General features: G+C 44.1%; 1 protein-coding gene across 1 annotated transcript in view; it reads left to right on the top strand.

Annotated features, from left to right (window-relative positions):
* The window catches only part of LOC106604826 (dedicator of cytokinesis protein 2), a 153,788-nt gene that overhangs the window by 126,287 nt on the left and 12,857 nt on the right, over positions 1-14,644 (top strand). The window contains exons 29-40 of the mRNA XM_045718221.1: positions 383-461; positions 636-736; positions 831-889; positions 1,012-1,160; positions 1,282-1,367; positions 1,576-1,732; positions 3,001-3,041; positions 8,009-8,099; positions 9,035-9,145; positions 9,370-9,459; positions 10,670-10,774; positions 11,040-11,181. Of these exons, the coding sequence (XP_045574177.1) occupies positions 383-461; positions 636-736; positions 831-889; positions 1,012-1,160; positions 1,282-1,367; positions 1,576-1,732; positions 3,001-3,041; positions 8,009-8,099; positions 9,035-9,145; positions 9,370-9,459; positions 10,670-10,774; positions 11,040-11,181 (1,211 nt within the window). The remainder of the gene's footprint in view (positions 1-382; positions 462-635; positions 737-830; positions 890-1,011; positions 1,161-1,281; positions 1,368-1,575; positions 1,733-3,000; positions 3,042-8,008; positions 8,100-9,034; positions 9,146-9,369; positions 9,460-10,669; positions 10,775-11,039; positions 11,182-14,644) is intronic.

The raw sequence follows: 14,644 nt of genomic DNA, 5'->3' as shown, positions 1-14,644 counted from the left end.
TCAACTAGTTTACTTGAACTTTTTAAACTTAGATAAATTTAAATATGGTAAAGTTGTTTAGTCCCTTTACATAACAATTTGAATTATTTTAATAATTACTCATGTATTATCAGTACCTGCTTCAGCTGTTTGGATATCCCATATATATGGATATCCATATAGCTTGGATACTGTGTCAATATTGTATTATTGATATCATTTACATTAATATTTCGTATCAGGTCCAATTGATATAGATATCAGATGGCATGAATACTGATAACATATCAATACAGTTAACATGTATTGTTGATATCATGTCAATGTCAGTACTGATACAGTATATAGGTAGAGATAGATATCATGCTGTCATCTCATAAATTGTACGCTGTGTCTCTGTCAGGGTGTTCCTCAGAGCCATCAACACCTACGCTGACACCATGAACCTCAAATTCCTCAACAACAATGACTTTGAAGTGCAGGTCAGTGTGTGTATGCGTGTGTTTTTGTGTTTGTATGTGTGAAAATTATGAAAATGAACACTCCACACTCATTCTCTCATTCTCTCATTCTCTCTCTCTCTCTCTCTCACACACACACACACACACACATTCTCATTATTTGTATCCCTCTCCTCTCTCTCTTTCTTTCTGTAGTTGTGGAATAATTACTTCCATTTGGCTGTTGCATTCATTACCCAAGAGTCATTGCAACTGCAGCACTTCTCTCCAACCAAGAGGAACAAGATCCTGGCAAAGTGAATTCAATTTAAACAATTTCTCTTTTGCTTCTCCTCTGGCAATATTAACGAGTAATGTACAAAAACAAAGCTGATTTATTTTTATCTTCAGGTATGGAGACATGAGGAGACTTATCGGTTTTGCCATACGGGACATGTGGTACAAACTGGGTAAGTGTGTGTGCGTGTGTGTGTTTGCGTGCGAATGTATGCATGTGGGTGTTATATACTCTGAGACTGTTTGTGTGTGTGTGTGTGTGTGTGCGTGCGTGTGTGTGTGTGTGTGTGTGTAGGTGGGAATAAGATCTGTTTTATCCCTGGGATGGTGGGTCCTATCCTGGAGATGACTCTGATTCCTGAGGAAGAGCTGAGACGAGCCACCATCCCCATCTTCTTCGACATGATGCAGTGTGAACACAAACTCTCCTCGCACTTCCAAAAGGTGTGACAGTGGCACACACACACACAACCACACACGCATGCGTGCACACACACCCAGGCTTTTACAGCTTCCGAGAGGCTTACCCATTCTCTATCGCTTCTCTCCCTCTGTCTGTCTGTAGTTTGAAAACGAGATCATTCTGAAGCTGGATCATGAGGTGGAGGGAGGAGGAGGAGATGAGAGATACATGGAGCTACTGGAAACCATGTGGGGGCCTTTAATCAATATCAATATCACAGGCAATATCTGTAATCTTATACTCTATCAAACACTCATGCTTTCTGGCTTGTGTGTGTGTGTGTGTGTGTGTGTGTGTGTGTGTGTGTGTGTGTGTGTGTGTGTGTGTGTGTGTGTGTGTGTGTGTGTGTGTGTGTGTGTGTGTGTGTGTGTGTGTGTGTGTGTGTGTGTTTGTCAGACTGTTGGAGTGTGCTGTGGATCATCCCTTGTTAAGGCCAGATGTCGAGCACTTCGTTGACTTGGTGAAGGGACTCCTGGTGCGTCTCCTTGACTACCGCACGGTGATGAGCGACGACAGCCGCAACAACCGCATGAGCTGCACCGTCAATCTCCTGGTACGCCCCGCCCACGACAGGAAGATCCACATTGGGCAGAATGCTACATCTTTCATCAGCATAACTGGTTTCGCAACGATTAGCACGTTGTTGCGTCAACTGCTGTACACACACCTTCATGTTTCATGTGTCATCAGCCTGTCCCGCCTCACGCAAATCAACCTCGACTTGCAGTTTCACTTTCAGCACAATACTACACCCTTCTCCCCAACAATAAACCAATCTGTTGATCTATATATCATCTGACAATCATTCCATGCCAATCAACAGTGCCTGCCATGTAGCCGTTACCATGGCATCACTAGCCACTAAATAACATCCAACTAATTATGACCACATTCTAATACATTCTGAAAATATTAATACATTGGAACCTTCGTATTCAACAACATCCAGTAACAACATTTGTTAGACTAGATATAATATCCCAGATCAATAAAAGATAAGATGGGTCTCAGAAGCATTACTAGCCTGTCGTTGTTGTGTTACTGTATTATACTGTGACACTATAGCAGTCACACATGGCTGTCTGTCTGTCAGTAACACAGCTGTAAAGCACAGTTAGGCCTTTTCAGCACCCCTATGGCTATGTATTAGCCATTCCTTTTCATTACGTGCTGTTTTGAGAGCTAAATATCCTTACCTCAGGCTAACTAACATTAGCATGCTATGCTAAATGCAAGCTAATCATCTTTACCTCAGGCTAACTTACATTAGCATGCTATGCAATATGCAAGCTAATCATCCTTACCTCAGGCTACCTGACATTAGCATGCAATGCAATATGCAAGCTAATCATCCCTACCTCAGGCTAACGACGTTAGCATGCTATGCAATATGCAAGCTAATCATCGCTACCTCAGGCTAGCATGCTTTCGCTAACACACAGATCCCAGGGCTGCATCTGGATCACTCAGACATGCATGCTAGCTGCGCACATCATTAGCTTATGCTACTGACTCTAAATGATGAATGATCTTTCTGCAGAGTTTGATCCTTTATATAGCCCTTCAGACATCAGTGGGATGCAGAGATTATCGGAGTGTTTTAGATGGGGACGTATGCTGGAGATGTGTGTGTTCTGCCTTGAGTGGTTTTCTCAGTCAGTGAGCACCAGAGAAGAAACGTGGTGTGTGTGTGCGTGAGTCGTGTGTGTGTGTGCTGTTGATGAGACACACACACACACACACACCCCCTCTCTGTTTATCCCTACACACATATCCATGCTAACAAGCAAAGTCTCACACTCCTCTCCGTTGTTTTTGCAGAATTTCTACAAGGACATCAACCGTGAAGGGATGTACATCAGGTGACACTTTATGCAACAATAACATGTTGTCATTTCAATTGTAAATATGTTTCATAACTCTAGTTACACAACCACTCTACTTTCATATATATTTCAAACGTTAGAGAGTTTGGGTATAGTGTTTCTGTATATGTATGACTATCTGTGGTGTTGGACTGGGTAGGCTACATGAGCTGGTTAGACTGTGTATAACAGTGGATTACTCACTGGGTGAGGGCGAGAATGTGACCGTGTGTGTGTGTGTGTGTGTGTGTGTGTGTGTGTGTGTGTGTGTGTGTGTGTGTGTGTGTGTGTGTGTGTGTGTGTGTGTGTGTGTGTGTGTGTATAATCTGACAAGGGATTATCTCAATCCTGCTGAATTAATGTCAAAATCCAGAGGATCAGGCCCTCCACTCACAGCAACATGTGCACTCATTTTAGGAGAGAGAGAGAGGGATGGAGAGAGAGGGAGGGATGGAGAGAGGGAGAGAGGGAGAGAGAGAGGGAGAGACTGAGTGGGAGAGAGAGAAAGAGGGGGAGGAGAGAGAGGGAGGGGGTGAGTGAGTGAGTGAGTGAGTGAGTGAGTGAGTGAGTGAGAGAGAGGGAGAGAGTGAGAGAGAGGGAGCTAGAAAGATAGAGAAAGAGAGAGAGAGATGGAGAAAGAGAAAGATGGAAATAGGGAGTGTGAGGGGTATTGAACTGAAAGAGGGATGGAGGGACAGTGAGGGGAGATGGGAGAGATTGAGAGAAAGTGAAGGACAGAGAGACAGAACGTGAGAGGAGAGAGGTTAATCAAACAACTAAAAGAGGAGATGATAAAGAGGAAGGCGTATTCCAAAGGGAGGAATGTACTGTGTATTCGGAAAGTATTCAGACCCCTTCCCTTTTAAACATTTTGTTTACATTACAGCCTTATTATAAAATTGATTGAATACATTTTTTTCCTCATCAATCTACACACAGTACCCCATAATGACAAAGTCAAAACAGGTTTTTAGAATTTTTTGCAAATGTATAAAAAAACTAATGTATACAAAACCAAACCTTATTTAAGTATTCAGACCCTTTGCTATAAGACTTGAAATTGAGGTCAGGTGCATCCTGTTTCCATTGATCATCCTTGAGATGTATCCACAGCTTGATTGGAGTCCATCTGTGGTCAATTCAGTTGATTGGACATGATTTGGAAAGGCACACACCTGTCTATATAGGGTCCCACAGTTTGCAATGCATGTCAGAGCAAAAACCAAGCCATGAGGTCGAAGAAATTGTCCGTAGAGGTCCAACACAGGATTGTGTCGAGGCACAGATCTGGGGAAGGGTACCAAAAAATGTCTGCAGTATTGAAGGTCCCCAAGAACACAGTGGCCTCCATCATTCTTAAATGGAAGAAGTTTGGAACCACCAAGACTCTTCCTAGAGCTGGCCACCCTGCCAAACCAAGCAATCTGAGGAGAAGGGCCTTGGTCAGGGAGGTGACCAAGAACCCGATATGGTAGAGTGGCCAGATGGAAGACACTGGAAGACACTCCTCAGTAAAAGGTACATGACAACCCGCTTGGAGTTTGCCAAAAGGCACCTAAAGACTCTCAGACCATGACAAACAAGATTCTCTGCTCTGATGAAACCAAGATTGAACTCTTTGGCATGAAGGCCAAAGAGGATGAAACCTGTCATCATCCCTATGGTGAAGCAAATTGGTGGTAGAATCAAGCTGTGGGAATGTTTTTCCGTGACTAGTTAATCTGACTAGTCAGGATAGAGGGAAAGATTAACAGAGCAAAGTACAGCGAGATCCTTGATGAAAACCTGCTCCAGAGCGCTCAATACCTCAGACTGGGGGCGAAGGTTCACCTTCCAACAGGACAACGAACCTAAGCACACAGCCAAAACAATGCAGGAGTGGCTTCGGGAAGTCTCTGAATGTCCTTGAGTGGCCCAGCCAGAGCCCAGACTTGAACCCCGATCAAACATCTCTGGAGAGACCAAAAAATGTCTGTTCAGCGACGCTCCCCATCCAACCTGACAGAGCTTGAGAGGATGGCAGAGAAGAATGAAAGAAACTTCCTAAATACAGTTGTGCCAAGCTTGTATCACCATACCCAAGAAGATTCAAGGCTGTAAACACTGCCAAAGGTGCTTAAACAAAGTACTGAGTAAAGTGCCTGAATACTTACAGTGGGGAGAACAAGTATTTGATACACTGCTGATTTTGCAAGTTTTCCTACTTACAAAGCATGTAGAGGTCTGTAATTTTTATCATAGGTACACTTCAACTGTGAGAGACGGAATCTAAAACAAAAATCCAGAAAATCACATTGTATGATTTGTAAGTGATTAATTTGCATTTTATTGCATGACATAAGTATTTGATACAACAGAAAAGCAGAACTTAATATTTGGGACAGAAACCTTTGTTTGCAATTACAGAGATCATACGCTTCCTGTAGTTCTTGACCAGGTTTGCACACACTGCAGCAGGGATTTTGTCCCACTCCTCCAAACAGACCTTTAGGTTTCGGGGCTGTTGCTGGGCAATACGGACTTTCAGCTCCCTCCAAAGATTTTCTATTGGGTTCAGGTCTGGAGACTGGCTAGGCCACTCCACGACCTTGAGATGCTTCTTACGGAGCCACTCCTTAGTTGCCCTGGCTGTGTGTTTTGGGTCGTTGTCATGCTGAAATACCCAGCCACGACCCATCTTCAATGCTCTTACTGAGGGAAGGAGGTTGTTGGCCAAGATCTCGCGATACATGGCCCCATCCATCCTCCCCTCAATACGGTGCAGTCGTCCTGTCCACTTTGCAGAAAAGCATCCCCAAAGAATGATGTTTCCACCTCCATGCTTCACAGTTGGGATAGTGTTCTTAGGGTTGTACTCATCCTTCTTCTTCCTCTAAACATGGCGAGCGGAGTTTAGACCAAAATGCTCTATTTTTGTCTCATCAGACCACATGACCTTCTCCCATTCCTCCTCTGGATCATCCAGATGGTCATTGGCAAACTTCAGACGGGCCTGGACATGCGCTGGCTTGAGCAGGGGGACCTTGCGTGCGCTGCAGGATTTTAATCCATGACGGCGTAGTGTGTTACTAATGGTTTTCTTTGAGACTGTGGTCCCAGCTCTCTTCAGGTCATTGACCAGGTCCTGCCGTGTAGTTCTGGGCTGATCCCTCACCTTCCTCATGATCATTGCAACCCCACGAGGTGAGATCTTGCATGGAGCCCCAGACCGAGGGTGATTGACCGTCATCTTGAACTTCTTCCATTTTCTAATAATTGCTCCAACAGTTGTTGCCTTCTCACACTGCTTGCCTATTGTCCTGTAGCCCATCCCAGCCTTGTGCAGGTCTACAATTTTATCCCTGATGTCCTTACACAGCTCTCTGGTCTTGGCCATTGTGGAGAGGTTGGAGTCTGTTTGATTGAGTGTGTGGACAGGTGTCTTTTATACAGGTAACGAGTTCAAACAGGTGCAGTTAATACAGGTAATGAGTGGAGAACAGGAGGTCTTCTTAAAGAAAAACTAACAGGTCTGTGAGAGCCGGAATTCTTACTAGTTGGTAGGTGATCAAATACTTATGTCATGCAACAAAATGCAAATTAATTACTTAAAAATCATACAATGTGATTTTCTGGATTTTTGTTTTAGATTCCGTCTCTCATAGTTGAAGTGTACCTATGATAAAAATGACTGACCTCTACATGCTTTGTAAGTAGGAAAACCTGCAAAATCAGCAGTGTATCAAATACTTGTTCTCCCCACTGTATGTATATGTGAGGGGGGGTATAAATTAGCAAAAATCTCTAAAAACCTGCTTTTGCTTTTTCATTATGGGGTATTGTGTGTAGATGGGTCAGGGAAGAAACCATTTAATCCATATTTGAATAAGGCTGTAATGTAACAAAATGTGGAAAAATTCAAGGGGTCTGAATTCTTTCTGAATGCACTGTATTAAACAGATGTAGGAGGAAATGAAAGTTAAGCTAGTGAAAGATACACTGCTTTTCTCTGTTGGAAACCTAGAATGTTAAAAACCCTTAAAATGTCACATTTGACAGAATCTGAAAAAGGTACCAATATATCTGCTGAGAATGGGTGACAGGGAGGGTTAGAAATAACAGAGGGAGACGGAGAGACAGAGAGAGAGAGAGACACACACACACAGAGAGACCCAGAGAAAGACACAGAGAGAGAGACAGAGAGAGACACATAGAGAGACACAGAGAGAGACACATAGAGAGACACAGAGAGAGACAGAGAGAGACACAGAGAGAGACACAGAGAGAGACAAAGAGGGAAACACAAAGAGAGACATAGAAAGACACAGAGAGAGACACATAGAAAGACACAGAGAGAGACAGAGACACAGAGAGAGACACAGAGAGACACAGAGAGAGACACAGAGAGAGACACAGAGAGACACAGAAAGAGACACATAGAAAGACAGAGAGACACAGAGAGAGACACAGAGAGACACAGAGAGAGACACAGAGAGACACAGAAAGAGACACATAGAAAGACACAGAGAGACAGAGAGAAGAGGAAGAGGAAAAGAGAGGGCAGAGAGAACACAGAAAAAAAGGAAGATAAATAGAAAGAGAGAGAGAGGTGAAAGGGAGACCTAGGGTTGAGGCAAGCTGCATAGCAAGGGCAGACTCATGTTTTTTTGTCCCTGAGGACACAATAAAGTTCTGCCCACTAAGTTCCACAGTGTTCACGTCAGACTGTGATGTGTACAGGTCAAGCCATCACGATCACGTAACAGATTGGCTACGTTTATCACAGAATGTTGGTCCGGTCACTGAGTTGTCTAGGCAACAGTGACATCTAGTGGACAATGGTATGCATTACAGTTTGATGTGTATTAACCTGTGTGTGTGTGTGTGTGTGTGTGTGTGTGTGTGTGTGTGTGTGTGTGTGTGTGTGTGTGTGTGTGTGTGTGTGTGTGTGTGTGTGTGTGTGTGTGTGTGTGTGTGTGTTACAGATACCTCTACAAGCTGAGAGACCTTCACATGGCTGTGGAAAACTACACAGAGGCTGCATACACCCTGTTGCTTCACTCTCGCCTGCTCAAGGTACACAAAAACAGACACGCGCGTGCACACACCCACCCACCCACCCACACACACACACACGAACACACACACGCATTGACATTCACTTGTAATTTTATTTGGTCCTCTGAGCACAAAAAAAGGACTGTAAAGGACAGAAAGGACTGTAAAATCACCAAGAACGTAGCTTAAAGTGACATTTAATTTAGGAAATCAATTACCAGGTATCCCCACGCATTAATATAGAGGCATATGTTAATGTATCCCAGTGTAATCAAGGTTTAAATGATTCGGTTTTAGTCAAATACTACAGTGGTTCATCCTTTAAAAGTTTTGAGCTTATGCCGCCGCGACCGTTTGTGGTAGATGGTGGCATATTGTGGTAAATTGCGTCATTCTGGCAACAATTGTCTTTTCTACTGTGTCATTGACTTGTTTATTGTGTTATTGGCTTGTTTATTGTTTACTCCATGTGTAACTCTGTGTTGTTGTCTGTGTCACACTGCTTTGCTTTATCTTGGCCAGGTCGCAGTTGTAAATGTGAACTTGTTCTCAACCGGCCTACCTGGTTAAATAAAGGTGAAATAAAAATAAAATAAAAAAAACTTAAACAACGTGCCATGGAATTCAGCGGCACCCTGCAAGCTGTGCTGCAGTACACCGCAGCTTTTGAAGGAAGAACCACTGTATATCTGTTTGAGCTTCTTGCGGTCAATTTGCAGTCTACAAATTATTTATAGAACTATGCTCCGACCCTCTGACCATCCACTCAAGAAAAAAAACATCCTGTGGCTGAATGTAATTGGGGACCCTTGTCCTGTAGCCTTCACAATCCTGTTTATTGCATGTCCTTCCGCTCTGATTGTTTAATCTCTGCCCCCTCTCTTTCTCTGTCTCTCCCCCCTCCATCCCTCCCTAAATCCCTCCTACGTCTCCCTCTCCCCTTCCCCTCTCAGTGGTCAGAGGACCAGTGCAGTCCCCAGTTTGAGGTGCGTAGCTGTCAGACCCAGCGCCAGCAGAAGGAGAATCTCTATGAAACCATCATCGGGTACTTCGACAAGGGCAAGGTCAGAAGCAGAGTCGGCTATCTTGATTCTGTGTAGTGTCTTTGCTGGATAGAAAGATGTATTGAAGTTGGACAGAGTCTCTGTGCTCTCTGTTGCGGAGTCGGTGATCTTGATATATTACGTACTCTCTGCTCTCTGTAGAAGTGTTGGAGTTGGTTATTTTGTAGAACCTCTCTTCTCTCCATGGGTGTATTGGTAATCATTCGTCTCTCTGTGTTGTGTAGATGTGGGAGGAAGCTATAACTCTGTGTAAGGAGCTGGCTGACCAGTACGAGATGGAAGTGTTTGAATACGAGCTGCTCAGCCAGAGTCTGGTAAGACACACACAACACACTGTTGCGTCCTATTCCATATATGAACATGTTCTGTCTGCAAGCTGCCTTCATTAGCGTTTCTTCTTGATTTCTAACACCCTTCACAGGGACCCCTGAGAACTTTCCTCTACTCCTCTCACTTTCTCTCGACTCCTCCTCTCCTTCATCCCGAAAGTACATCACATTTGGAGTGACTGTTCAATGCGCTCCTCTCCTCCGCTTCTCCTCTCGTCGTTTTTCTCCTCTCTCGCCTCCCAAGAGTCTCACTCTCTCAAACTAAAAATAGCATGTATAGTATTTCTCCATCCGTCCCCTTTGTCGCCTGAGAGACAGTCTTCTCTGCTCCTCTGAAATGTATCGTTGTGCAATAAATATGATAGATTCTGCCCTTGGATTTTGTCCTTTTATCTTTTGTCCTGTATTTCAGCGTTGAAAAACAAGACTCTGCAGGGTGTGTCATTTGTCTTGTTGTAGCTTTATCCTATCTCTATCTTCATCTGTCTGTCTGTTTCTCCTCCCACACACTCTCTGTCTGTCTCTTTCTCCCACACACTCTCTGTCTGCCTGTTTCTCCCACACACTCTCTGTCTGCCTGTTTCTCCCACACACTCTCTGTCTGCCTGTTTCTCCCACACACTCTCTGTCTGTCTGTTTCTCCCACACACTCTCTGTCTGTCTGTTTCTCCCACACACTCTCTGTCTGTCTGTTTCTCCCACACACTCTGTCTGCCTGTTTCTCCCACACACTCTCTGTCTGCCTGTTTCTCCCATACACTCTCTGTCTGCCTGTTTCTCCCACACACTCTATGTCTGTCTGTTTCTCCCACACACTCTCTGTCTGTCTGTTTCTCCCACACACTCTCTGTCTGCCTGTTTCTCCCACACACTCTCTGTCTGCCTGTTTCTCCCACACACTCTCTGTCTGTCTGTTTCTCCCACACACTCTCTGTCTGCCTGTTTCTCCCACACACTCTCTGTCTGCCTGTTACTCCCACACACTCTCTGTCTTTCTGTTTCTCCCACACACTCTATGTCTGTCTCTTTCTCCCACACACTCACTGTCTGTCTCTTTCTCCCACACACTCTCTGTCTGTCTTTCTCTCTTCCCCTCTCCACCCTACCCCCTAACCCTCTCTCTCTCTCGCTCTCTCCCTAACCTTTCATCTCTCTCCCTCTCCTCTACCTCTCTACCCCCCCTCTCTCTCTGCAGAAGCAGCAGGCTAGGTTCTATGAGAACATTATGACGATCCTGAGGCCCAAGCCAGACTACTTTGCTGTGGGCTACTACGGACAGGGTTACCCTCCCTTCCTCAGGGTATGTCTAAGCATCTGCCTAACCTTGTATTCACAATGTCTAGTTTTAGCTCCAAATGAAATGTGAAAGAGCTTCTATCTACATGATTTTGGGTTGGTCACTCATGGTTTATTGCACTTACTAAGTAAACAACAGATTGTCAATCCACAAGAGGAAGCAATATCAACATTTTAAAAAAGAAAAGAAAAAAAGAATGCAGTCTCATGTAGAGTTTATGACTGTTCATAACCGCCTTATGACTGTGTGTAACTGTTTATAACCTCAGAACAAGGTGTTTATCCACCGGGGGAAGGAGTACGAGCGTAGAGAAGACTTCCAGAACCAGTTGATGAGTCAGTTCCCCAGCGCTGTCCGTCTCAATATCACCACCATGCCTGGAGACGACGTCAGACTCTCCCCTTTGCAGTGTATCCTTATGTGCACACACAGACAATGTACACACACACACGCACACACATACACACAGAGGCGATTTTAGCATGTAAATCTTGGTGGGGCAACAAACAAAAAAAGACATGTGGGATGGATGCCAGCCAAGCCAATACACAACACATCACTAAACAATACGTTTCTTGCACAATAACGGTGACAAACGGTGCCCACAAACTGTTAGCGTAACGATGTGCGCTGAGAGTCGGGAAGCAAGTTCAGGGAGTGAGTGTTTTTAATAAATAAACGTAACGTAATACAAAACAAGAAAACACAAACAACGCACAGACACAACACTGACAGGAACAATGACGCCTGGGGAAGGAACCAAAGGGAGTGACATATATAGGGAAGGTAATCAGGGAGGTGATGGAGTCCAGGTGAGTCTGAAGACGTGCAGGTGCGCGTAACGATGGTGACAGGTGTGCGCCATAACGAGAGACCTAGGCGCCGGAGAGGGAGCACACGTGACAGTTAGGGCCTACATCAAGCTGTCCCAACAGCAGTCTCAACATCTTACCACTGCTACACCTGGCTATCAGCGGAGCCTTGTCTGGCAGTGAAACACTTCATTCAGCCTTGTAGTGGCTTCCTTACCAATTGACCACAGCCACTGCCCAAGCCTGAAGCGGGGTTGTTTCGGACACATACAGTCCACATTCGAAGTTCCCAAACGGCAAAAACATTCAATGAGATCCAAGGATATGGTGCAACAAAAAGGTTTATTCTTCTTATATCTAACAAAAAATGATTCTCCAATCAACTTAGATCATAGATTACTTGACATATATATGCCTGTATGTCTGTATGTCTGTATGGTCAAAAGACTGTACAGCTCCCGCTTCTCGATAGGATCCCTCTTCCCCCGAAGGCCCAACTTTCTGCCTTTATCCTATCACTAACACACTTACCACAGTACAATGAATGGGCAAGAGGTGGAGCCAAAACTGAAGTTACACTAATAACAAAGGAATATGTCTCAATCAGGTAAAGATAAATCACAAAAGGTACGTACCTAATATTTCATCAAATACATTAATATTTCATACAAATATACAACGTCCCATATAGGACAAGAGTCCATTGATCTCAGTCTCAGAGTTGAAGTGTTCAAGTGTTCAACTTCCAAAAATGTCAAGAGTTTGACGTCCAAAAATGTAAGAGTACGACATCCAAGAATCAGTCAAAGATGGAGCACTGTGTGTGTGTGTGTGTGTGTGTGTGTGTGTGTGTGTGTGTGTGTGTGTGTGTGTGTGTGTGTGTGTGTGTGTGTGTGTGTGTGTGTGTGTCTCAACCAACCGCCTCCAGGAGCAGACAGAGTTTATTGATACGTCTCTGTAAGATATTGGTCTTGGTCTTAACCATGACACGACCTTTGGCCCCTGGAAAAGCCTCCACCACATGCCCCATTAGCCAAGAGTTCCTTGGGGCGGTGTCATCGACGATGACAACAAGAAGTTTCTCTTAGTTTTGTTCCACTTGTTCCGCTCCTGCATATGTAGAAGATACTCCCTTAGCCATCTTTTCCAGAAGAGTTCAGTGATATATTGTACTTGCTTCCATCGCCTTTGTGAGTATAGGTCTCCTCTCTGGAATAGTCCCGGTGGCAGGACTGGCTTCGCTTTCAGATGAAGCAGATGGTTCGGAGTCAGGAGTTCTAGGGTCATTTGTCACAGTTGTGATTGGTCTGTCGTTCGTGATCGCCTCAACTTCACACAAGGCCATCTGCAAAGCCTCATCCTCCAATACTTGCTCTTTAGGGACTGAATAGAGGATCATTTTCACCAGTCCGATCAACCTCTTCCCCCCCCCCCATGGTGGGCTCCAGAGGGAGGGTTGTCACTCCTTCCTTCAGTAATTCATTTTGAATCTTGTTGTGATCCAGCTCTTTCAGAGCTTCTCCTAGCTCTCTGTGTGTTCCAACAAAGTTGGTGCCATTGTCTGTTCTGATATTTGTTACTGGGCCCCTTTCGACAGATTAACCTGCACAGGGCATTGATGCAGGAATCAGTATCCAGATAACTAGCAACTTCTAGATGGACAGCTCAACTCACAAGGCAAGTAAAGATCACACCATACCGCTTCACACAAACGCGGCCTCGCTTCACCTCTATTGGGCCAAAGTAATCTATGCCCACATGGGTGAAAGGCGGCAAATCAGGTGACACCCAATCATGTGGAAGGTCGGCCATCTTCTGTTCTCCAGCTCTAGCTTGCATCCGCCTGCAGAAGACACACCTCTTAAGGATCTTCCTTGCTAAGGAGTTGCACAGGGTATCCAATATCGCTGGCGAAGTCTAGAAAGCATGTGACCTCTCCCAGAGTGGCCAACCTGCTCATGGATGTGGAGTAAGATCAGTCTGGAGATGTAGGAGTCTTTGGGCAGAATCAGTGGATTCTTTAGTTCCGTAGGCATAGCAGCTTTGCGTAACCTTCCTCCCACTCTCAGAATTCCATTGTCAACAATTGGATCAAGCTTAGAGATTGAGCCGGCTTCTCTTGGCACATTGTTTTCCTTTCACAACGAGTGCAATTTCTGGTTTAAAGTGCTGTTGTTGCTCAAATCGAATGACCTTTTCTGCTTCATCTAGGTCATCCACAGACAGACTTTCTTTTCCAAATGTCAGTTTGAACTTGTCAATTTGTATCTTCAGTGAGTTTTTAAACTCTGATCTGATCCTGGACCGGTTTGTGTGAGAACTTTCCTTTTCTGGCTTAACTTCTTGGGGCTATGTGGGACGCTAGCGTGCCACCCGTGGTGCACCCTATCAACAGCAGGTGCATTTCAAGAGCGGCAAATTTGAAACCAAATAAATGTCAAAATTCAAATTTTTCAAACATACAACTATCTTACACCCTTTGAAAGATAAACATCTCCTTAATCTAACCACGTTGTCCGATTTCAAAAAGGTTTTACGGCGAAAGCATAAAGTTAGATTATGTTAGGAGAGTACATTGACAATAGCTGTGTGTAATGTTTTGTCAATTCAAAGACGGGCGTCACCAAACCATAAAACCAGCTAAAATGATGCACTAACCTTTTACAATCTCCATCAGATGACACTCCTAGGACATTATGTTAGACAATGCATGCATTTTTTAGTTCTATCAAGTTCATATTTATATCCAAAAACAGCGTTTAACTATGGCATTGATGTTGAGGAAATCGTTTCCCTCCAATAACCGGCAGTCAAGTCAGCACCACAAATTAAATAATTAAAATTAGAAAACATTGGTAAAATATTATATTGTCATTTAAAGAATTATAGATTTACATCTCTTGAACGCAATCAACTTGCCAGATTTAAAAATAACCTTACTGGGAAATCACACTTTGCAATAATCTGAGCACTGCGCCCAGAAAAATATGCTTTGCTATACAGACAAACGGCCATGTTGGAGAGATCTAAAATCGAAAATACTATGTAAATAATCCATTAC

This window comes from Salmo salar, chromosome ssa05 (genome assembly GCF_905237065.1).
Source record: "Salmo salar chromosome ssa05, Ssal_v3.1, whole genome shotgun sequence".
NCBI classification, from domain to species: Eukaryota; Metazoa; Chordata; class Actinopteri; order Salmoniformes; family Salmonidae; genus Salmo; species Salmo salar.
Note: the sequence above shows the minus strand (reverse complement) of the source record. Positions and strands in the feature narration are given on the sequence as shown.